The sequence below is a fragment of the Patagioenas fasciata genome, chromosome 10 (assembly GCF_037038585.1).
Source record: "Patagioenas fasciata isolate bPatFas1 chromosome 10, bPatFas1.hap1, whole genome shotgun sequence".
Taxonomy (NCBI): domain Eukaryota; kingdom Metazoa; phylum Chordata; class Aves; order Columbiformes; family Columbidae; genus Patagioenas; species Patagioenas fasciata.
Genome location: NC_092529.1, coordinates 2,960,668 through 2,985,762, shown reverse-complemented (window position 1 = coordinate 2,985,762; position 25,095 = coordinate 2,960,668). Strand labels below are relative to the sequence as shown.

Below are 25,095 nucleotides of genomic sequence, written 5' to 3'. Positions count from 1 at the left end.
CTCTACAGAAGTCCATTAATTGCATTTGCAAAGAGAATATTCTCTTTCTAGTGGAAAGAGAGTTAATACTGTATCTGCTGACCCAGATGTCCTGCGCAGGGGAGCGGCAGTCACCTGCCTCACACATCGCTGCCCTCGAGCTCAGCAATCGCGCAGCGTCCCGTGGTTCAGGTACAATCTGCCAAGTGGAAATTTCCTACGACGGAGCAGCCACTCAGTAACTATATCTGGGAGAGGAATCTCAGAGATCTACCAGCCCAACCACATGCAAACATTATCACAGAGTCTAAAAGCACAAACGGGTCCAAAACCACAAATGGACAAATTCATGGGAGACAATTTCATCAAAGACTGTTAACCAAGGTGAAAATACCTCTTGTCAAAGTTGCAAGGATACACAGGTGTGACATACATCTGCCATACATCTCTGCTGTGTTCTCATGGTCTCTGCAAGCAGCTGCTATGGATCACCACCAGAGATGGGCTACAGCCAGAAGGACCTTCTGTCTAAACCACTATAGCTGTTCTTAGGTAAATTTTATTTATTCAGACCCCCAAAATGCCTTCATATCATAACCTCAAAATGGTCCACAGCCAAACCAGATGCCTGGGTAAACTATGCCTATTACCATTCAACAAATAGAAAAAATAGAAGGAATCTTCCATTAAATCAAGCACATGCAACAGATAGGGCAGATGGAAGAAACACAATAAAGACCATCATTACTCAAGCCTGTCCTGTTCCTAAACCATCCTCTCTGTATGTACCAGGCAAGAAGAATTACGGTTAGTCTAGTTTGCTCAGTAAGGTTTCAACATCACACTGGAAAAGAACGGGCAGTTTGATCTCACTGTGACCAGCATGGCCCCATCTCACTGTCACACCCCGACACCTCCTTCCACTACAGGAAGAAGTGGCAGTTCCACCAAGGCTCCACATTGTTTACAGGCAGTACGCCATTGCCACAGCAATCTTAGTATTTAAAAGAACACAACATAAAATAGTATCGCAAATAATAAGCGCCATATGACAACTCCAATGTACTGTTTTGACATGAGCCTTTCACTCAGTCTCATCCCACTGTATTTCTACCTCCATGCTGCTCTCCTCAGTGCTGGTGTGACAATAAGTTATCCCAGCAACACCATGGTGCCTGACTAACAATAAAGGCTACAGCAGGAAAAACTCCCCAAAAATAAGTCTGCCTACTGGGCAAGCGGTCAGCGGCGTGTACAAAAGGGGCTTATCAATCTTAAGCCTTCTTCAAAATGTTACAATACTTGACATTCTTACGACAGCACTTCTGCTACCAGCATCATGAAAGACTCAAACAGAGCTCGTTATTGTTTTTTTTTATTTATTTGGGCATTTACACAATTACACTCTAGAAAAACAAAGCGAAGTTTCAGGATAGATCAGATTAGCCGAATCTGATCCTGTATATACTGACACGTTCATTTCATACACTAGAGTTTAAAAGAGCTCTCTAGCTCAGACAATAACCTCAGACGTATGCACACACCACACCGACCTGCCACAGGTAAAGTTGTACCCAGCACAGTCACTGCTTATGCCTTTCCCTGCAAGCTTGGCCTTGGCATCATCGCATGACATGCCACAAGCATAGCTTTGCCAGCTACGCTGTAAGTCAAACCTAAGTGATGAGTTGGGAGGTGACGAGTGCTTCAGCCTAAATCAAAGTTTCCAAGCTCATCACACTAGTGACATTAAATGAATCCACTCAAGCAGAGAGATTTTAGCCTGTCCTGTATGGAAACATACTGGATTTTTTAATTACTCACCAGCTGGGCTGCTCTCTGCTTCTCTTCCTTAATGTTGTTCCTCTCCCACTGAAGGGCCATGTTCAAGGCCTCACTGGCTGCTTCCCTTTCTCTTTTGGCCAGCCGGAGCAATTCCTCTTGGACCAGCGCGTGTTCCTGCTCATACCTGTGCGAGCACCAAAGGCAAACGGAGAGAAAACAAAAATCCATCATCTATGTGACATAATGGCTGCTCATAGTCCCCCAGTAACCAACAGGAATTCAAAAGTCCAACAAACTTTAAGAACAACCTGCAGTGAGGTCCAGCTCCAGCAACAACTATAGACTTAGCACCATAGAAGCTTATACTTCAGTTATATGTAGCTCTATTAAGCACTTAATTATCACCTGAAAACAGTGAGAATATAAAGTAGCTCACTAGATAAATAGATACTGCTTCATAAGAGACATAGGACATCATACAATAAAAGGAGTTAACCTGTCTGCCAATGCACTACTGTTCTGCAAGGGAAATAAAGTAACATGCCACAACAGCACTGCGAGAAGCGGCCTTGGCACATCCACAGCTTGAGATTCAGGTTGCCGTGAAGGAAATTATGTCCACTTTGAGACTTGGAAATACCACACTCAAGCAAAGAGCGATTAACATGAAGCAAATAACATAATAAATAAAGTTAGACAAGATCTTTGAAGGTCATCTATCCCAGCCTCCTGCTCAAAACAGAACCGGCTTGATCAGCTCACTTAGGGCCTTCTCCAATCAACCTTTAATGATCTCCAAGGATGGAGATTATATATCCTACATATCCTTTCTGTGCAACATGCTCCAGCACTTCACTGCTCTCAGTGCCTGCTTGGGCTCTATCCTCTTCCCTCCTTATACGCAGGCATGATTTCCTCGCTGTGATTTGTGCCCCATGCCTCCCATCCTGTCAGTGTGCAGCTCTGAGAACACTCTGGCACTGTTGCTTTCAAAACACTGCTTTAGGAAGCTGAAAACAAATAGATCCCAGCTCTCCTCCAAACACCACTCCAATTGCTCGCAGCTCCCCTGACTGCTCTTGTTGGCTAAGGGACAAACTTCCCTAAAAAAAAAAAAGTGTGTTTCATGGTCCTTAATTGAACAAGGCTTCAGAGGGGATTCTCAAGCTTTAAAATACACAGTGTTTGCACTCAGACTGAAGTAAAACATATATATAGTCCAAAATAATCTAAACTATTGTCTTTTGCGAGAACTTCACCTCACCTCCTGTACAGTTCCTGCTCTGCAGCAGAAGACTTCTGACCAGAGTCACTTGCCATTGGTGGCTGGATTCCTAGAAAGAAGAAGAGAAACCTGTGACAACTATAATACAAAACACAGTCCATCATATCAAAAGTTATTTGATAAGAGGAGAGTATTTCATATGTGAGCGTTATCCCATCAAGAGAGAAAAACAATACACCTAGAAAGTCCTGAGAAAACTTAAATTAAATGTATGGAGTTTGAACCTATGGAACAGACATTGACAGCATTGTCTTCAACAAGGCACACTACAGAAACTTCTAGGTAAGGATAACCCCCAAAGCCCTGGTTTATACATAACCATGGTTTTAGTCCTACTTTCCAGTTCCTTCCTGTAGTTCCATTAAGCCTTCCCATTGATCTCCTGCTTTCCTGGTAATGACAAGGGATCACACAAGTGGAGATGATTCCGTCTACCTGTCGGAGATCTGGGCTCCCCTGCTGCAGCTGGTGAAAACGGAGCTGTGCCACCGGGTGAACGGGACGATCTCTGGTTGTCCCTTTTACTTTGAGGTGATTCCTTCATTCGATTCACAACATCTTCAGAGAGCTGAAACACACCAACGTGGGAAAGAAATCACAGTTGGCAGGGATGTATTTACCAGAAACAGAAGGAAAAGATCTAAACAGATTGTCTGTCCATCCATCCATCCATCCTCCTTCTTCCCCCACGCTTGCTAACCCAGCTCAGCATGGCTGAAGTTCTGCAGATCACAAAGCAGAGAACAGCTCGTGTGAGGCTGCAAACAGTTTTGCAACCTCAGCTTCATTCTCACTCCCTTATTTGGGTCCAAACCCATGGAAAAGAAAAGTTCACTTAAAGTTTTCTGGCAGTTGAGCCCAAGAGGCTCCTCACAGGACCTTCCTCTGGCCAAAGTCAGAGGTTCTGTGCTCATTGTTCTGGCTTCAGAACAAAATTAAATGAGGCTATTTCCCCACCTACATTGGTCACAGTAGAAAACAGATTTTCAGCTGCGCCAATGCTACCCAGTTTAACAATGTTTTCAACATCCTCATTATACATCGTTACTGTGCCAAATTACAGGAACTGTTTTTTAAAAACACAAACCTGTAAAAAGCCAGATTTGGTTAGGAACAGGCTCAACGGAACTACTTTTATATACACAGCTGCAAAAAGTAAACTCTTTGGTTCTAAGAATGGGGAATGGCTACTTTGTGTCACAAAAAAAAAAAAGAGAAAAAGAGAAACTTTTTATTCAGGAAGTCAAACAACCAGGCCTACAAAGACTACAGCTCATTTAACCTAATCAGCTGTCATGAGATACAAACGGCATCTTCATCCCGAGCTCCTGAAAGTCATAAACAGACCAGTAACAATGAACCCACGTTTGTTCCATCAGCATCCACCTGAGGGAGCAGCTCATTAAATTAGCACATCAAATTGCATCTAAGGCAGGTGAGGGGAGTCCTCAAGGGGCCCCTGCCCAACCCTGTAAAGAGAAATCAGGCAAGAACAACTTGACCTCCCTCAAAAACTTTACAAAAAGAGATCAGCACAATCTCAGTTAACTTTTGTCAAATGATCAGTCAAAATTGGAAGAAAAATAAATAACCACAGCAAAACTCTGCAAGCTCATTTCAGGCAAAGCTTAGGGGAAAATAAATAAGAGTAAGAAGCAGCAACAGCAATGAAAATTACAGTAGTAATTAAAAAAAAAAAGCCAAAGAAAAATGGGGAGAGAAATCTGGATGGGAAAAAAAAAAAAGGCTACTTAATGATAGCACCACCACTCTGCTGGGCTTGTTTTCAAGACACACGTATCCAGATATCTGATGAAAGTTCAAGCAGCAGCTTCCCACTGCCCCTCCAAGAAACAGCCCTAAGCCTCATTCATCTCCACAACCTCGTATCTCCCTTGTGTTCAGCCAGCGGTGCTTTGCCAAGGCTCTTGGCATCATTGATAAGGCCAGAGGTGTCTCCTCCTGCATGCCCGCAGAGCCAGGCAGCGTCTTTAGTATCAAACTCCTTGCAAAGCATGAGGCAAGAGCATGATGGGGTTGTGAACAGTGGAGAGGGAAAGAGGCATGAGAGGCGAGTTTTGAAGAACCACAGAACAGTATGGGCTGAAGGGACCTTCCCAGCTCTCCCAGTGCCACCCCTGCCATGAGCAGGGACATCCTCACCAGCTCAGGTTGCTCAGAGCCCCGTCCAGCCTGGCCTGGGATGTCTCCAGGGATGGTTCATCCACCACCTCTCTGGGTACCTGGGCCAGGCTCTCACAACCCTCAGGGCCACCAATTTCTTCCTCATGTCCGGCCTGAATCTCCCTCCTTTAGTTTAAAACCATCACCCCTTGTGCTATCACAACAGGCCCTTCTGAAAAGTCTGTCCCCATCTTTTTTATCAGCCCCTTTTAAGCACTGAAAGGTGCGATAAGGGTCAATGTGTCCCTGCTCAAGACCAGCCACCCTCAGACACTCAACCCTCTTCCCCCACCCTTCCCCAGTCACCTCCTCCAGTTTATCTCCTCTCTTCCGCGCAGCTTTCCCCCCCTCCCCTCCCTGTCCTGCCCACCGGACCTTCCCCAGCCCCGCTCCCTGCCATGCATCCCCCACCGCCTCCATCACCGGCCCCGGAGCAGCCCGGGCCGCCTCACCCTGATGCCCTGCAGCACCCGGACTTGCTCCCGCTCATCCAGGCCGAAGGAGACCTTCCTGCTCTCGCTGGCCCCCATGCCGGCGGGGCGGGCCCTGGGGACGCCTCTCCCCGCCGCGCCCCCCACTCACACAGCGCTGCCGCTGACAGGAGCGCCTCTCCGCTTCCGGCGCCTGCCAATATACCGGCGTGCTATTGGTGGGCGGCTCCTGGCTGGCCAATGGGGCGGCGCGGTGCTGGCGGCGAGCCGCGGTGCATGCTGGGGGGTGTAGTCCGGCCCTGTGAGGGCTGCGTAGCCCATGGCGGCCTGAACCAATCCCCGGGAAAACCGCTTCCCGGGACAGGGGACACAACACCCCTTAACCCTCACCCTGCCACATGGCCACGGCGGCTCCAGAGCGGCTCCGGGCTCGGCTTGTAGCCCTTGGCCTCGCAAGGCTTCACCCTCCCCATATGCCCATCTTCCCCACCCTCATTTCCAATGCAGGGTCAAACCACCCCAAAAAACTGTCACTGCCACCCACTCAGCTCAGGGGGTTTCTTTACTGGGTCAAAATTATGGAAGGAAGAAAACCAAACCACGTGTTACCACACAGAAAATGAGCCAGGAAGGCACGGACGTTATCTCCTAGCTCCAGGACTGAGGAAGCACCAAGACATTGTCCATGACGGAGGACTCGCAGGCTGACGCGCCCCCGTGCATGTTCAACACAATTTCCCCTCAGCAACATCGAGATAAAGCATCCCCTGACACAGCCGAGCAAGAGCATCCCCTCCATCACCATGTCCATCTTGGCACACACTGTTTCTCCACATTCCTCCAGGGAGCTCAGCCCCCCAGCTCACATTTCTCTGGTGATTAAAAACAAAATTACCGTCTATGACTTCTAGTCAATTTGAAAGCAACTGCTCCATGGGCAGAATTCACCTCTCTGCTCCTTTCAGCCACCCTGTTCCAGCAAGACCCAACAACTGTGCCCTTACCTGCCGCAACAGGTACGCGTGGGTCCCGTGTAGGTCAGGCCAGCGCAGATCTGGTCCCCATCACCAGGCACAGGCAACTCACAGCCTCAGCCAAGGGAAAAAGAATGAGTATCTTAACACAACACAACCAGAACAAGAAATAGCAGCTTTGAGGGTTTATTTCCAAACAAACTTTCTGCATCCCCAGAAATACAGGCCACGTGATGACCTGGACAATTTCATGCATTCATGACTAGGCAGTTAATGAAGCCTCAGTATCTACACACTAATTATCTACTTCTTAGCAGCGCATTGGAGCAGTTTTAACTCTTTAATGCTTATTTTTTGCTGCAATTATGTGGCAACCACAACTTGATTCAGCAGTGGGAGCTTTAAGGGAGTATCAAGGACTTTCTGCCCCCACCCAGACCTCCAGGCCTCTTCTACACCGTGTTCCTGGGAGCAGGGAATATTTTTATTTGTGCAATACTCTGCATGCCAGGACTTGGCACAGCATTGCGGTACAGTCCTACAAACAGCTGACGGTACAGAAGCACCACACACGGCTTGTGCAAGAGCAAAGGTCTGGCTGAACTCAAACCACGATCCCTCCCAAAACGCTCTCTTGGTTGTTCCTCACCTGCCACCCGCTCACTCCGTTTCATAGCACCAGCTTCTGTGCTGAAAAAGCCCATGAACAGCCATTCCTCATTCACCTCTGTCCTCTCAGGGTTTCACTGACCTGCACTGTTGCTCTTCCAGGCTGGTGAGCTCTCAATCATGTAATTAACTCCTCCAGAAGTCTTCCTGTAACTTTGATTATTCCTGTCATCCTTCCTTAGGCCTTGTTCAGGTGGAACTCCAGCCAGGTGCTGGGCATCATCTGCAAAGATCCAAGGGGTAGAGTGGGCAAAGACGAACAAAACTGCACTTTGCACCTACAGCCACGCCTTCCTGTGTAAAATCCATTTATGATTAAAAGATACAGTGTTATTGCATTATTATCTGCCATATTTCTTCAGGAATTAAAAATCTTCAAAATTGGTGGGGTTTTTTTTCCCTTCATAATATGAATCATTGGAGAAAGTATGAGCATTTATGCCAAACTTAATTTTATTTCTTTATTTTACACACAAAAATATACATTTATTCTATATTTTCTCTCTTTGCATCTCCAACACACACATAACACACTCCGCCAAAGGACCATTTTGAATGTGGCCCAAAGCATTATATATATACATAAGCACACAACAGGAGGAAGGTCAGTCCGGGACCTCGCGCAGAAGCTCAGCAGCACAACGTGCAACACTCCAGAAATACTGGAGTCCTGCCAGCAAAGGACAAGGACGGGATGGACGTGTGGACCACGTGCACAGGTGACCCCTCAGCACTGAGTTCAGCTGACAAAAAGGCCAATTCCTAACCGGCTCTTCCCATCCCCGAGGAGGGCAAATAGGTCCTCTCGGTCAGGGCATTGAGAGTCTGCAAATACTCCTTGGGACGGAAAAGCGGTCACTCCATTTCTCAACTGCTTTAAGACCTCCACACCTCTCGGCTGCTCAAGGCCCATCAGCTCCAGGGAAGCTCTGCAGGTTTGCCCAAGTTTTCCACCAGCGGCTCAGGATCAGCGCTGCGAGCAGCATTCGGAGCAGCAGCAGAGCAATCCAGTCACCACATCATCCGTCCCTTTGCAAGCGAACAAGCCAGCATGGCTCAGGCTGCTTCACAGCAAGTGACAGGAGGAGCACAGAACAATTCCGTGATGTGGAAAGGGCTGAACCGGCCAGTTGCTTGTCCAGCCCTCCCATGGTCATTGCATGGAGGGTAAACGTGAAAGGCTGTTGATCTACATGAGACAATTCGGCTCTCACACATAGACAAATGGAATCCTTTTTTCCTCAAAAGTAAATTAAAAAAAGGGGGGGTTGGTTTGTTTTCAAGGTGCCAATGCTACTTTGAGGCCTGCAGGGCAAAGTTCACAGGCAGAACAGAGAGGTTGCATTGCTCATTAACAAAAAAAGAAAAGATAAGCAAAGGGCCTGCATAGTTTTGGCAACCAATATGAACTTCATGTTCTTACCCAAACTTTCTTTCCCTGTGGTGGGAACACCTGGTAGCAAATACCTGCTCGTGATCCAAACTGACACCTCCATGCTGCACCCTGCACGACAATTTCCCAGAAACTCTTACCTCAGGAACAGCAGTGAGTTGAGGCAAGAGATTCACACAGTTCCCAAACATTTCAAATTCCCTCTTGCTACCACGGAAAGGTGCTATTGCTTAGAGCAGATCTCCACCTACCCGGAGGACTCAGGTAGGAAAGCACCCCCAAAGTGAGAGGAATACCCCTCTGCATCCTTGGAGAGCACAGGGCATCCCAGAAACCAGCCTGACACAGCTTTCAGCTGAACAGTCCTGGACTGGAACACCACGTCTTGAAACTGCACACCAGACAGCTCAGACAAGAGCAGTCCCTCTTCCAGCACAGAAGAGGTTAGTAAGAAGTTCCAGATAGTCTTTAAATGAACCACACTCCACATGCACAAAAGAATTTTCAACATATCGAGCCATAAAACCTGTTCAGACCAGCAGAAGTCTGGGGAATCTGAATGGCAACACAAGAGAGGGACCCTGCCAGGGAAACGTCCACCTCCCACTCGTCTCCCTACTTACACAAGCCAGCTCAGTTCTAGCCCACTGTGGTGCCTGAGAGTTTCCAGTCACTAAATACTGACAGCTCAGATCATCAAGGGCTTCTGCTCTGCCTCAAGCACCTGAATGTCTCTGGAACCTTCATCTGCAGAGTCAGCTTCCTCCTTCAGAGCACTCCCCAGGACGCTGCCAGAGCCACGAAGCCAGGCGCAGATGGAAAATTCACCTGCCTCAAAGGTTTTGTTCTCAAAACTCAGCCCTGATTTGGTGTTGTTACCTAGATTTTCCTGCAAGCTCAGATGCACAATTGTACAGCCTCCACAGACCGGTTCACAGCTGCTTCAGCTCAGCTAGACAGCAGTGCTGTCTGTCCTTCTGTCTCCCTGTTGCTCAGTCTGTCCATTCCGCTAGCTACAAGTCCCCCAAAATGCTCCCAGGGCATGAAGCGGTGCTCATTCCTCTTCATACCTCTCTTCTCCTTCCCACACACACTCCAAAAACTCCTTTCAACCCCTAGCAAATGCAAATCATTATTTTCATCACTTTTAACTGAAACCAGAGACAAGCCCAGCTGACCAGCTTCCCTCTCCAGACACTACCACCCCTTATGCCCTTGCATCGTGACAAGACCCAGGCAACCACACTGCTCGAAAAAACCCCAGAACACCATCTTTGGTTTCAACCACCAAAATCTTTCTACATATGTACAATACAGCAGTTAAATCAACACCCTCATCCCTAAACACCATTCCCCTAATTGGCAGACAAGTGCTTTCTATCATTGAAAAGGAAGAGATGCCCGTCAGGCCTGTGTTATGGGTCACATTCACATCTGAAACACAGAGGATCAGTAAAGTTCAGTCTTTATAGGTTTGTGAACAAAACTGTTTGACATTGTTCTCAGATAGCGCCAGAAAATGTTCTTTCCAACAGGATTTGGGCTTCCAGCTTAGTTCCACAATAGGTTTCGGAAATCCTAAGGAAGAGAGGAAAGCCGCTGCAGACAGCCAAGGACAGATTTCCAATGGACAACCTAACAGCTGTGGCACCAGGAGTTTAGAAGGAAAAGAAGGAGGCATGGCTTGAAGCGGGTCACCCTGCTTCAGGCATTGATGGCTTTCCAGCGGTCACTGTCCGTGCTGTTGATGCTGCCCACGTGATACGGCATCGAGGCCACGTCATCCAGGTAGGCGGTGGTATCGATCTGAGTGTTCGAGTAGAACCCCGAATCCATTCCTTCCTTCTTAGCGACAGCATACGGGTGGGGTAGGTGCACATCCACATCCTCGGGTTCGTCCACCTGACATTTGTAGGAGAAAAGGATCTTTGGTTCAGACCTGCAGTCAGCAAAGATTTAAAATACATGTTTAAGCAACGTAGTATCACAGCCACTTACCCTTAAACTCAGCAGCACTAAGAAATTGTATATTCAGACCCTAAAGACTCTTCACATCAGCTTTCAGTTCTGAAATATACCCCGCAGAATAACTGCCATAAAGTAATGTTAAATATAGCTTTGGACTAATTCATCCGAAGGAAATAAAAAGGGCAGAATCCTGACTCCTGTGTGGGAAAGATGTTCTTATCTTTGGGAGTTTTGAATTACTGAAGGCAAGAGCATCCCAACAGCATAGGACTCCACAGTGGCCTGGTTGCCAACACCAGCACAACACGAGTCCACCTCAAGTTGCATTTGCGCACGTCAGCAAAACCAAAATACAAGCACTTGTGGATCGGCAGTTTTCATCTCTAACTCCAGACATTGTTCTGATTTCAGAACACAACAGAGGCACGTTCTGATATTTTAGGAGTACTTTGTGTTCTTAATTATTTTAAAGGCTGCTGTTTCTTGCTTATGGACTATAAAAGCTAAAGCCTACAATAAAGGAGTCTTTTTTTCATGCCAAGATGCAGCTCCTCTGAGTGGCCACACGGCGGCAACCGCGACCCACGAATCACAGCCCCGAGTGCTGGTTTCCTAACTGGCATTCTAGTCACTGCCTTCATTCTACACAATCAAGTGACAATAAACACCCTCTAAACTCCTGTTGCTGGCTACTCACCCAAAGAAGCCTTTCAGGAACGCCACATAGATGAGAGGTGCGAAGAAGCTGAAGTAAAGGAACGTGGTGGCATCAACACAGCTGTCAATGGCAAAAGGGAACATAAAGGAATTTAGCACTCAGGCACAAAACAGCTGGATAACACCAGTCACATCCCCCCAGAACGACCCAATTTCCCTCTAGTGTCCAAGCAGAGATCAAGAAAAGTCTTGTGCTAAATAAATTCAAACTGGTGCAAAGTAACAGACATTGCCATCAACATGTGTCACTGCTCTTAGACACACGGAGGGAACCACGCCAAGACCCAAGGTCTGGACCAAGAGCACAGTCTCAGTGCTCCCAATTTTGACTTAGAAGCGACACTGATCCCTGCAGAACAAGACTCCAGATGAGAATAAGGGTATCTCCGTGCTATTTCTAGCAAACAGTCAATTTCCTCCCTTATTACCTGTGAAACGCCAGCCAACAGCCAGGCATCAGTGGATTGCAACTATTATTCTCACCCACCACCTCAAGACCACTGCGGAGCACGCAGTTCCACAGAGCTCTCCACTTGGAGTCTCCTGACCCCTTAGAGGTCTTTCAGCACAAAACAGAACCAAAAGCTTTATTCTTCTTTAGGAACAGAGCACAAGTTTGTTTTCTTGGGAGAGGCAGTGTTGAAGGACATTCAAATGCAACACAAGAAACTGGGCTGCAGACCCCGCCCAGCATACATACCACAGTCCTTCTATGATATCCACACAGAGGAGGGCGCTGCCCAGGCCCTGCACCAGGTTCAGTAGTGCCAGGATTCCAGCATAAACATAAAAACTCCTCCTGGCTGTGGGAAAGACATGGACACAGATGAAGCTCAACCTCATAAGCACCAGCTCAGTGCAAATCTGTTTGATGGAGATGACAAACCCAAGAGAAGCATCTCACCATCTTGTCTGTTTAAGAATTCTTGAAGAATTAAGACTGTGTTTTCCTGTGCCATGCTGGCAGGATTGCTGTGGATAGTGGACTAAACTGCACCCTCCTGCATGTCTATACATACAAGATGAGTTTTGAAAACACATAGTCATGGCAACACATACAAAGGTTTTATAGACAGGCACCTGGAACCAGCATCAGCCACATAACTGAACACAAGAAAAAAAAAAACCAACAAAAAGCCCAGAGCGGAACCCAAAGCTGCGCCCCTCGATGTGCTGCACTAGCACAACTGCTCAGGAGACTGGATGGGAGCAGCAGGGTCTGCTTGTGGCATCTGCCACACATACCCACTCCCTCCGTGTACCCACACAGTGACGCCAGCACTGCTGAGAAAACAGCCCCATGCAAACATCTTAGTAACAGCTTCTCTCCCTATTCAAGAGCTGCAGATATTCTGCAACAAAAAGAAAAAACAGAGAAGCATCTTAATAAATTCCCAGATAAAAATTATTAGGCAGCTCCAAATTAGCCTTTCTTTCCCAGGGGATGACCAGCACGCACACTTAACATCGTACATGTATTTCAAAGGAAACTATTATTAAGAAGCCATTTCTTACAGCTCTCTGAAGATTATATATTTAGATTGCATTTGTATCATTAACTGAGCAGTAAATTTCGTTTTCTTAATGTATTAATTGTTTAAGTACTGAAGTAGCAATGTAACTGCTCTTACTCTGCTCTCCAAGAGGCACAACATAGTGTTTCCCACAGATAATTTATCAGTCCTTTGCTGCATATCTGCACACCCAGGTAGTGGGATATATTTGCAGCACAATCAGATATAGGAACCTCTTACTCCCACCTTTGTTTTATCCTGGTGCCTTCTTCCCCATCTATACTATGGAACACACTACAGTCACTTACAGGGCAAAGAAATCCGGTCTTTCAGAGGAGTTTTTGGAAGAATCACCACCAAGGAATAGACCTGTTGGGACAAAGAATGCACTGTAGCACAGCTGCTTGGCAACTGAACTCAACAGTCCTTGCCAGGCCGGTGTGCGCTGTCACGCTCTCCCTAGACGCCTCAGGACAGAGGCACAGACCCCCTGATGTTAAACCCAGCGCAGATGTGAAGGCCCCACACATCACGCAAATGGGCACACAGAGGCTGGTCAGAGCATAACACACACCCACTGCTTACCAGAAAGAAGAAACAGGAGCTGGCAAGCCAAAAGTGTCTCCCTCCATGGCCATAGATGTTGAAGTCTTCTGCTGAGAGGTGGGCATCAGGGTACAGGATTTCCAGGGTGCCCTAGGAGAGAAGTGGCACCAACATGATTCTGCTAAAGTGGGTGTCTGGACGAAGGAGACCGTGTTTAAAGAAGTTCAGGGAACAGCTGTCCCTGCCATCTAAGACCCAACCACTCTCCTGCTGCGACCAAGTGAAGCTCACACAAGAGAAGAGGAAGAAAGTGAAGACAAGAAGTGCAGGGAAAAAAGTGGCAGGAATCTGCATCTGCGAGAAACCAGCGTCAATGACATTCCAGAAGAGAGACTGAATGAAGGGCAGGGGACGCAAGCAGTTATCTGCTTGAAATAGACTTAGAGTTCCATTTCCATCTCTAAAGTAGACTTTTCCTGCTGAAACATCCAGAATATAATGGCCTACACTTGTACAAGAGCTGGGAAAGGACACTGTCTCATTCACTTGAATCCCTGAAAAATTGTATGAACAGAATCTACCATGCAGACAATGGAGAGAGAAAAGAGCTTGTAAGCACTACTGAACCCAGAGATAGCTCAAACACTTGATATTTAATGAGGCTCCTCCAGCTTTATCATGTGGTAATGATCAGCTCGCTGCCTCTGCGAGCAAGAGCCTGGTCACAGAACAAAGAGCTGTGTGTTACTCTGGGGCTGCCCCAAGTACAGAGACACAGGGCTGACCAGTTACATACCAAGGAGAAGAATAAACCCAGACACATACCACATTGTTCAGAGAGATGGAGATACAGCTAATAAACAGAGCTAGCAAGCCAGACACTAGTTTGGAGGGAAACAAGAGCTCTCAGCGCTCAAAGAGCCAGAAGACAAGAGGCCCACTGCACTGCCCTTGTTTGGCAAGCACACCTCGGGTCTCTCCATCCCGTCCTCATGGCACTTGAGATTCAGAACTTGTGGCTCAGGTGTGAAAAAGCTCTCACTCCTGTTCCAAGATTCACTAAATAAGACAATCCACCTAAACCTCATCTCATTTCTCGACCTTGGCTGAGCCACTCATGCCATAACGAGGATGAGGAGAGGTGTGTGCTCTGAGGAACATCCAGTCTTCCCCCAAAACCTCATCCAAAGAAAAAAGCTGCTACTTTCCAGACAGGAAACCCAACTGCCTAACTCCAAGCAAAGTCCTGTCTTTTGCAAAGACTAATCCTTCTGCTCCAGGGTACTCACCTGTGTGATGGAATATGCCAGAGACAGCACTGTAGTGATTGCCAGAACACGTTTCACACTTGACTTGCTCTCCAAGTGACCTGGAATTAATGAATACAGATGTGACTCAGGATATGATCCCAGTGCTGGTAAAAAATCAGATACCTCCAAAACCAATATAGGAAAACATCTGTATTTCCAGAGGCCTTCAAGGGAAGGTTAAAGCTCACTTAACTGCTAGAAACTGCTTTCGTGTTTGGAGAGCTGAGCCTTTCACAGACAAAATAATACCTAGAAAACAACAGCTTTTAACTTGCTTTCCTCCTACCCACTAATATACGTGATGGAACTAAGTCCTCCTGCTAGAGTTACCAAAAAAGAAATCAAAAAAAAAGCAAAAAACAACAGTCAGGAATTACTTCACTATCATGTACAATGAGATGCTGTAAAGTTTCTTCTCAGGACAAAAGTTGATGGGAGACTGGGTTAGAGCAGGGAAGAAAGGAAGAGTTTAGAGAAATCTGCACTGGATTATCCTGGAGCAGAAAATCTCCACAAACTCCTCCCAACCTAAATTGTCCGCTGAGCTCTCAGAAGATGAAAGATGTGCTCAGATGTCCCACTGGCAGATGCAACAGTGACATCTACCAGCCCTCATCTCTGACCCACAGGAGGGTGCTCCAAACAGCATTTTCACCTGTACAACTGAAAAAAGTAGTTACAGATTGCAGGTAAAGCTAAAGCATTTGAATGAAGTCAGGAGGGAATCAAACCAACCAAGAAGGGGATAGAATGAGCCCACAAAGGAATTCTCTTAAATAAAATGGGGTTGAGGAAAAGATCAGGCTGTTGATCTTTGTATAAGTCATCTTCAGCCAAGCTGTACCTTCCTTCACCACACGCATGCAGAACAAAGCACATACAAACCCTGAAACTGCACAAGCCATAGGTCTGTAAATATCAGGCTTTCAGACATTTGTAACTAAAACGGCCCAATTTGTCTTTTGTCTTTATTCTAGAGCTCCTTCACTTTACAGAATCAGCATCTCCACAAACTTAGAGTTGCAGCCCCTGTGGAAAGAAAGGGGATAGGAGCATTCAAAGCACTCGAGAACCTCCTGACACGTACCAAAGGCGAGGCCTAGAATCACCACGCTCAGCTCAATCGCCAGAAGGAAGAACCTTGTGATCTCCCACAGGATCTGAGGGATAACAGAAACCAGACAAACACGATTAGATGGAGCCAGGAACCACTTGTAAGTTAATACAGCAAATCTCCACTGCCCGCTCCAGGGGATGGCAGCTTCTGAATGGAGCGAGTCATTTCCACAGCCTTCCTCATGCTTTGTAAGGGATACTAATTACATGCCTGTGAAACAGAACAGTCTCGTGGAAGCAAACAAACAGCATGCCTACGGAGAGAGGAAGTGGCCGTGGTTTGCCACACTTGAAGATCTATCGCTTGTCTTGGATGTGTTCTTTCTGCTGTACTCCCAAGGAGCACAAACCCATGACAACCTCAACAGTATAATATTAAACAGGCCCAGTTCTTAAAGCTGTAGATTCTGCAGTACAGTTACCGCTGAACAAACTCAGTATTCTGCACTCCTCCAAAGCTACTGGTCCCTAAACCTAAAGCACATTCAACACTTAAGTCCTCCCACTTCCAGCTTGTGATTTTCATTCCCGTGTTTTATTTGGTGAAACAAGACTAGAAACACAGCAGATGAGGCAACTTTGCAGGTAGTCATGCAATTAATCAGTGCCAAACCTAGAACAAGAACCAGATTCTGTCTTACTAATCCTTTTCCTCTGAGCACTGAATGGTACTCTCTCTTGAAGAAACATAGTATTTTAACAGGCCTTCGATGGACACTTCTAAGCTCAGAAAAACAGAGCTGAAGAAAAGCACCTTCTCCATTATTCAAGTCCTGGACCTATATCTATTAATCACAGATGAACAAAAATGCTACAAACATCCAGCCACACACAGAACCAGTGCATTACAGTGCTCTGATAGGTAACATTAAAGGGGAGAGCAAAAGGATCACACTGATCCCAGACAATAAAGCTGGAAGACCTGTACCCTGCAGGTGACTCTTCTCCCTCTACCAGCTCCAGAACTACAGAGCTTTTTGTTTTAGGTAATATTGCGCTACAAGTCAAATGATTACAAAGGAAGAGCACGTACAAAGCTATTTCCTGTTTGCTAAGGGTTCACCCTGTGCTCAGGGTGGCTGCAAGGACAGACTTCAGATAGCAGCCTCGAAAGGGAATTGGTTTCACTTGCTTTCCATACAAAATATTTAAGTATTTTTCAAAGAGCCACTCAAATATTGCAAAAGTAACAAAGGGCAGGTCTTGCCTATAAAGGTATCTGAACATTCAGCTCTTGCAAAGCAGAGTCATTCCACCCCTGCAACAGGAAAGTTCTGCTGCCACTATTTGTGCATCTATTTTGGGAGGTCTATTGTTTTACAGCCCTAGATGTTGTGACCATTTAGATACAGTTATCAGAACAGGATTCTATAGCACACATAGCTACAAGCACTGCAAATAAAACCCCCACATTCTTCCTGTATACACATAAAAGGAAAGCCTTAGCAGATTGCTGTGACTAGAACTGCACAAAGCAGAGCCTCTAAAAATCAGTGTTGCACCTACCTTATCAGCAACTGTGGCAGCGTCAGAAGCACTCACAGTCATGGAGACAACAGCCCGGGCAATACCAACTAGAGCCACCACAAATACCTACACAAAGAGATACCAAACGTGAGCACATGTCCAAAGGCACATACGCAGTAGTGACCAGAAACCCCTTTGCAATACCATTGCCAGGTCAGCTTTCAAGCCTCATAATGTGTACGAAGGATTTCCTGTACAGATTAGGGCTAATTTCCTGAAGAAGATTCCTCAGGCTTGTTAGATGTAGGAGTACTGGCTTAGAATTTAGGAAGGCACAAAATTTCCCCAACTGTCAGACTAAACAGCTCTGAAGAGGTCTCAACCGCTCCTTACACCAGGATCTTCACAGGCAGACAGTCTTCCTACCCTTCAGTCCACTGGTGTAGAGGAGGAGAAAATACAGACAAAACCAGACAAAAACCATATCGCTCCAAATTACAAGATGAAGTGCTTGGTATGACCAAATAAACCAATCGCATCAGATAACAGAAGCCACTCGATACCAACTACCACACTTCAGATCTGTGATAAAACTAAAATCTGCAGTTCTCTCACTCAACACTGACAATGCTGAGGAACTCAGTGGGAAAAAAGCTGCAGCCAACAGCTTTAAAACACCTTACTCTGCTCTACAGCACAACAGAGATACACGGGTCAGCCCATGCACCGCTTAGACAGGACAGCATGGAGCTCAGCGAGGTTAATTTACGTGCTGTCACGGCCATACCATGCAATTAAGAGATCAGTTGGATATATCTACCCTCCACTGTGCAGATTTACCCTCTAGGAAAGCAGACTTTTCCAGATAAAATCCTTCAAGTCACCAGCTAATTTTAAAGATGCAGGTATGAGACAGCAAAATCTATCAGGGAATTAAGAGAGTCCAAGGTGTCTGGAGAATGGAAATGATCCATAAACCACCTACAGCTGAATATTTCCTCCTTATAATAAGGGAAGCAAATACCATGAAAAGAGAAAAATACAACACTGCCTCCTGGGATAGAAAACTCTACGACAAAACACTGACAAAAAAGAAGGGTCCCTGAATATTATGGTGTTCTGGAGCAGCAACAACTCATTGTAGAGGAAAATATGCTCTTTTTGCTTTCTCTCTAAGTAGGCAGAGATTCTTCCCAATCTATTAACTTTGCTTTAATCAGTGGCTCCACAAGAAAGCCTTCCTTCAAGGCACAACAAACAGCCATTTGAAATTCTCACAGAACACACATCCTCATTTCCCAATAACACATTCCAGAAGATCAAACTGAACAAAAGCGTTTTCCTCTAAGGCCATTTCATCACTTTCTGCTTCTCACTGTTTTGAAGAAGTCAACAGCACATGGCCAGTTCACTTTTTTTCTTCCCTTTGGTCTCTGAGGAGTTTTGCTTTTCAAAGCCTCTAGCATGAACTTCCTACTAAACCACATGCGTTACTGGAACCATGAAAAATATTTAAATACTGAATGGAAGAGGCTGGTAATATTTTTAAAAGTTTAGAGCATTTATTCAGCTAACAGGTATGAAGCTCAGACATTACTATAGATGCTACCTTGACATGAGCAAAAGCTGCCCATGCCTTTTAAACTGGTGAGGGGAGAACAGACAAGATCTCACATGTTGGAGAGTTGTAACTGTACTGCCTGTATGTTCGGTTTCCACCTTCAGAAGGAACACGAACATTAACTCAGCAGCCACTTTGACAGGATGGGAAAGAAACTACAGCAGAAATTACAGAAATTATTCTCCAGCGTTTCACTTTCATTTCCCCAGTGAGAAGCTGTTTTTGTGTCACATGTGACTTACTGCAAAGAACTAGAAAGTGAAAGATGCTAAAGTCCAAGGCAGCAAAGCGATAGAAGAAGTGGGGATGAAATCACCATGGAAGAACAAAATCCACCTAAATCCAGCAGTAAGGTCCTAGAATCTGTGAAAAGCAGAATAGATAGCAGGGCGGGGGGAGGGGGGGGAAGTGTTTAATTCTTGTAGCATACCTTCAACTAAAAATCTATTTTACCCCTGTGAGATCTGGTCTAGGCTCTCTCTCCACTAGTTCAGTGATATTATTCATGAGTCGTAGTTAAAAACACTCCCTCATCAGTTCAAAAGCACAGAGCGGTACTCACTAGTATGTAGAACGTAGTGAAGATTGGGCTGGAAGTGACCCGGATTTTGGCCCTGGCAGAAGGCAGCTTCCAGAGAAGAAACATAAAGAAAAGCACATTGGGAACCAGGAGCAGAAGATCCCAGTAGCGGACTCTGCAAAAAGTAAATCAATCAGGTTTTTTGTCCTGTTCTTCAGCATCCAGAAGAAAAGGCACCAGCCCCAGTCCCTTCTCAACCAAGCTCTGAGAAAGGGAGCTCCTTCCCCTGGCCAGGGCCAGACCGTGCTCCTGTGTCCTCTATCTCACCTGGACTTCCCAACGTCCTCGTAAAGCAACAACAGGCACTTGTGCGGCACAGTGATGTTGGTGTCGTTGATTGCCTGTGTTGTTGTCGGGGACAAAGCTGTCACATTATCCAACGCTGTCACCAGGGCAGTTGAATGTGTGATGTTGTCAGACACGGATAATCTCATCGCAGACGTCACGGACTGGAACATCCTGCCTTCCTTCTGGTCCGGGTCAAACACGGAGCAGGACAACCACAGCAGAGACAAAAAGCAACACTAAATCAGTTGTGAGTCAGAGCTAAAAACACAGCCCTGCCATTAGGCCCCTGCATAACTCCTTCCTGCTTCTTACAGCAAATTATCATCATCAGAAAGACAGTAGGTATTACACAATGAAATGCCACCTGCCCTTCCTCTGCACACAGCTATGAGAGCAGAAAAAACAAAACCACTATCTTGTATCAGAGTAACAAGTACCTTCAAAATAGTGTAATAGTATGCTGGATTCGATTTTGTGATTTATTTTGATTCATAGAAGAAATCAAGACTCAGCAGCAACATGTGACATCATCAGATGGAGACAGAAACTCGGCTGTACCAGAACATCCATTATCTTTCTAGCTCTCAAGATTAAAAAGTTACAGTCAATTATTTAATTTCAACTACTGCAAAGAAAAAATGATGGTCCCTCCATAAAAACCTGCTGCTGTTACCAACCCTACAGCTGGAGAGTAGGGAGAGCTCACATATTTTTATCTAAAGGGGCTGTACAGGCTCTTTATCTTCCAAAAACAACACTGGCAAAAGCCAAGATTCAGCATTTTTCTTCACCCCTCTGCAAGACACCAGAACTATTCTGATTTTAAGCAGAACACCAAGCCTGTGAAAAGACAGCACCTTTCTGAAAGCCCGTTGGCATAAAGTACTCCAACTTCTTTACATCCACTAGCCACAATTGCTTCGCACTTCTCAGACAATCAGCATCATCACTGGTAGTTTACAAACCCAGAACCAGACCCAGTCCTACCTAATGGGCTTCCTAAGGTCAAACTCTCAGGCAGCAGAGAGCTACGGTGCTCGGTTCTTCTGCCTGTTCTACCTTACACCTCTCCTGCCTCTTGGAAAGATGACAAAACAAAACTTCTCACCCCCTAATGAAACTTCCTTGAGCTGCCTTCACTGCGAGAACATTCCCATCTTTGCTGCCATCTGTCCATCCCCCAGGCCCTACCCAGCTGAGATATTAACTGTCCCTACAGAAATTAAAGGGAAACTCTGCTCTGCCACCGATAAAACTCCTCGTGCCTCCTGCCTGTGCCGGTGGCTTCAGCAGAAACCACACCAGCAGCAGCTTATCCCTCTGATGGGTCCACAGTCACCTTGGAAGCACAAGTGGACTACTAGACACAGAGCTTCAGAGCAAGATTCAGTATATACCAAACTTTAGACTGGATTTACCTTACTAAGCCTTGCTCTGGACTCACTGTATTGCCTTGTGCAAATCCTCTTCTCACTCTAAAACAGGCACCCTCCCCCTCAAGGCGTGTGATGGGGTACGAGCTGAATGCAAACACAAGGTCCTATCATCTCTCCTGGCACTCCCCAAAGAAGAGGTCACAGATGACACACAGATTCAAAAAATAAAATGTCTATCAAACGGCATTGCCAGAGACAGCGCTGTGGCAGCCTGTGTGCTACCGGCAATCCAGGATTCAGCTCAAAAAATAGAAAATCTCCCTGTTTGACTTTAGCCCTGGCTGGCACAGTAAAAACTGGCAGCCTCCATGACATTAAATAAACACAGGCAGACCTGGAAAGATCAACTTTGTGCTGAGATGACAAAATCTGTGCCAAAAAATCCTAGTTCTAGTAGCAACAGTAGCAAACAACCTTCGTATTCCAGACTTATCTCCCCTTCCCTCCAGCTTCTCACTCCTGAATCGACACTGTTGGGAATGATTTCGTGTGAATAATTTTGCTCCATTGTCTTCTTCTGAAACATCACTGCATCTCAGGAGCAGTAAGGACGAGTATGTTCACATTTGCCAACGCAGAAAAAAAATCTACCTAATTATAAAAAAGCTGGGAAAGGATGGAGAAAAAGCTCACAGAGCATGGGCAGAATAACAATCAACTGCAAACCATCAGAACCTCCTAAAAATCTCTTCTGGGGCAAATAATTCAATCTGCCTGTCACAATGTAAAGAGCTAGAGGATAAAGCTGTGAGAGAATCAAATGGGAAAAACATCTTCCTTATAAAAAGAACAAACAGACTCCGTTCTTTTTCTCTAGAAGTCACTACTATCACGGAACAGCAGCGAGCTGCTGATAAGGAGAGGAGTTGGCCACATGTAACAAAGCTCCAGCCATGCGGTTCAAAGGGCAAAGCAGAATGAATCTTACCTCCCAGCCAGGCTGCTCGCTACAGCCTGGTATTAGTGCCCTGTTCTCCCTCCTAAGATGAAGGACACACAAAGCAGAGCAACAGAATGTTCAACATGATAAGAAAGGGCAGCCAGAGCCATCAGCCAGGCAGCACGCAGCTCTAATCGCTAAGACCTAGAGCAAGGCTGTGGAGAAGTGTCCCGTTCCCATCAAAATCACCTGCAAAAATTCCATGATGTGACCAGGAACCGATGGAAAGGGCCTGGCTAAGCCCTGTCAACCCCAGCAACGCTGCTCCTTCCAGCACACTGTCCAAAGCCATGCCCTGTCTCGTCCAAAATAAATCAGCTGAGCATCCCCAAGGGCTCACCCACCACACCCAGCCTCCCCGTGGCTGCTCGCTGTGGCCAGACCAACCCACGCGACCAGGATAAACTCACCCCGTACCCACATAAAAGGAAGCCAGTGCCACAGCCCTGGTCTCCCTTCTCCTTCTGGCAGGCACCTCTATTCACTGGAAAATAAAAGAAAGTGGTTTTCTGCACTACAGCCAAAGTCGGGCTGACTCGGCTGAGGCCTCTGTCCTCCAAAGCCGGACTCACAAGTTGAGTTCGGCTCAAGAACATCCCCACAACCCATCAGGTGCTGGGACAGCGCTGGGGACGACTCAGCTGCACCCGGGTGACAACAACCACCTCACCCAGGGGAAGTTTCTTGGTTCATGGCACCAGAACCATAGGAGAGCTCAGGGAAACTCAGGGCTCAAATCCCCAGCAGTTCTCTGTGCTCCCAGTGCCCAAGCACATGAAGGTGAATTTGCACTCTACCAGAGTTCAGGGCTAATAAAAAAGTGACAGTTTCTTTCTTTCTGAAAACAGCACCAGAAAATCTTGCAAGTGCACACCATACTAGGGTTGAGATTGCTCCTTAAAACACTGTATTTGTGCAAGAGAAAACTGCACTGACCAGATTCCTGTTTAAATACAACTGTTACTTCAATAACTTAAACGGTTTAAAAAAAGGAAAAAAGTGCTTCACATTTCGCATTTTACCCTTAGAACAAACTCACAAGACAGGGATTTCCCACCAGAGACTGAGGACTTTTTTCTCCAGCCTTCATTCTCACCCCCTGTTCTAGATGCCACTCGAAAGAAAGGAACCAAAACGTTAAAAACAACCAAGCAAAAACACCAACAGCAGAAGCATCAACAACCATCCAAACCCACCAGACAGAGACTCCCGGTTCAGTGATGGGTTTCAGAGATAAGCACACCAAGTTTTCTGGTGATCCGTTTTGGGTTTGGGGTGTTGTTGTTGTGTCTGGAGGTATTTTTGGATTTTTGTTTTTCCCTCTAGGAGGGTACACAGACAATAATCAATAATCAATAATCAATCACAGACAATGATCAGAAGGCAACAAGTGAAGCGAACTAACAGCCTGTGGTCACTTCGTTCTACACTGGCAAGGACACGCCGTCTATTTTACAGGCTGCTAAAGGAACCAGAGAGCTGGAGAAAACCTTAAGTTACCTCCTACCCTTTAGGCTACAGAAAGGCTCCTCTGGACGCTCCTGCCACTGGACTCCCAGGCTGCAAACGGGGGCTCGAACCCGCGTCCCCGGGACCCCCTGGGGCGGCTGCGAAGGGCAGAAACCCAGAGAGTGGCGAAGGCTGCCCCGCCGGCCCCGCTCACCCCGAGCGCCGCGGCCAGGCCGGGCCGCTGGGACAGGCCCCACCGCCCCTCCCGTGCCCCCACACTCCTCAAAGCCCCGTCCCGGCGCCGTCCCCGCTCCTACCCGCCGCGGGCTCGGCCCGCCCGGCGCTGCCGCCCCGGCGCTCAGTCGCGGGGGCTCGGCCGCGCCATCCCAGGCCCCGGCCCCGCCGTTCCCCTCAGCCAGGGAGCGTCGCTGAAGAGCGGCTGAAGCAGAGCGCCGCGCCGCCACAGCAGACGGGCTCCCGTTTTTCCGGCCGGACCCAGCGACTCTATTGAGAGACAGTCCCCAAGAGAGGAGCCGCTTAGACCAATCAGAGACCAAATAGAGAGAGGTTCTGTCAAGTAGGCCAAAATAAATAGCGGCGCTAACCAATGGGAAGGGGCGGGAGGCGGGACTCGAGGGGCGGGCCTGCCGTGATTTAAAGGCGCCCTGTGGAGGTCGCTTCGCTTGTGACCTCTGCGGTCCTCAGCTGCCTAGACGCTGTTCGGCGCGATCGTGTTTGAATGTGAACTGCTGTCCGGGTCTTCGCTCTTCCAATTTCGGCTGTACGGACCGGAGTTTGTGAGCAATGCATCACTTATTTTGTATGTTTGCTATTATTATTTTCTCTTCCTTTGCTGTTCTTGTAAACTGTTTTTATCTGAACCCCTGAGCCTCTCCCTTCCCTTTTGATTCTCTCCCCTATCCCACTTGGGAGAGGGAGTGAGCAAGTGGCTTCATGGCCCTTGTTGCCAGCTGGGGTTAAACCACAACAGGGTCAAGGCTCAGCAGGCACTGACATCTCTGAGTTATAGAAAGGATGGAGGTGGAGCATTTCTGCCTAAAAAGTGCCTTGGCAACAGAGCCAGGAGTAAAATCCATGTCTTCTCACTTGTAGCTTCAGGCACCAACTAATTGAACATGTTACCTCCCCCGTAACTGTGTCACTAGGAGAGGTTTTGCTTCCCAGTCCACCTGATGCGCTCTCAAGCACAGCACTGCTTGTAGCTGGCACGTACATGTGGTCCATGTCTGTCCTTCTGAACAGGACAGACAGAAAAGCTGTCCATCCAGTGCTTGGAGAGACAGTGGCACCCTGTGGTGGCACCGGTTCATCACAGTGTGTCGCTTAGGGGTCAGGCAGCACCTTACTGGGTTCTGGGCTGTCTTTAAGCCATGGTGGTCTCTAGCAGCCTATGGGCATCTCTGGGGGTCCATGTTTCACTCT

General features: G+C 46.9%; 2 protein-coding genes across 6 annotated transcripts in view; both read right to left on the bottom strand.

Moving 5' to 3' along the window:
- CHCHD6 (coiled-coil-helix-coiled-coil-helix domain containing 6) overlaps nucleotides 1-5,851 on the bottom strand; it is a 110,627-nt gene extending 104,776 nt beyond the window's left edge. For all 3 annotated transcript variants that reach the window (XM_065845614.2, XM_065845616.2, XM_065845615.2), the window contains exons 1-4: nucleotides 5,686-5,851; nucleotides 3,485-3,617; nucleotides 3,029-3,098; nucleotides 1,804-1,948 (exon numbers count right to left, since the gene is read on the bottom strand). In XM_065845614.2, coding sequence (XP_065701686.1) covers nucleotides 1,804-1,948; nucleotides 3,029-3,098; nucleotides 3,485-3,617; nucleotides 5,686-5,763 — 426 coding nt within the window. In that variant the 5' untranslated portion in view covers nucleotides 5,764-5,851. The remainder of the gene's footprint in view (nucleotides 1-1,803; nucleotides 1,949-3,028; nucleotides 3,099-3,484; nucleotides 3,618-5,685) is intronic.
- Nucleotides 5,852-7,742: 1,891 nt separating this feature from the next.
- On the bottom strand, nucleotides 7,743-24,090 carry TPRA1 (transmembrane protein adipocyte associated 1). 3 transcript variants are annotated; one of them, XM_065845533.2, is made up of 11 exons: nucleotides 23,970-24,090; nucleotides 19,807-20,009; nucleotides 19,522-19,654; nucleotides 17,378-17,464; nucleotides 15,843-15,915; nucleotides 14,735-14,814; nucleotides 13,485-13,595; nucleotides 13,208-13,268; nucleotides 12,086-12,188; nucleotides 11,366-11,446; nucleotides 7,743-10,639 (listed from the first exon to the last, which is right to left on the bottom strand). In XM_065845533.2, the coding sequence occupies exons 2-11, from the start codon at nucleotides 19,995-19,997 to the stop codon at nucleotides 10,405-10,407; spliced, it is 1,155 nt and encodes a 384-aa protein (XP_065701605.1). In that variant the 5' UTR covers nucleotides 19,998-20,009; nucleotides 23,970-24,090; the 3' UTR covers nucleotides 7,743-10,404. The 3 variants fall into 3 exon arrangements, with proteins under 3 accessions (XP_065701605.1, XP_071669028.1, XP_065701606.1); XM_071812927.1 differs by having other exon boundaries at nucleotides 7,743-10,602; XM_065845534.2 differs by having other exon boundaries at nucleotides 19,807-20,006; nucleotides 23,970-24,071.
- Between the last annotated feature and the right edge of the window lie 1,005 nt (nucleotides 24,091-25,095).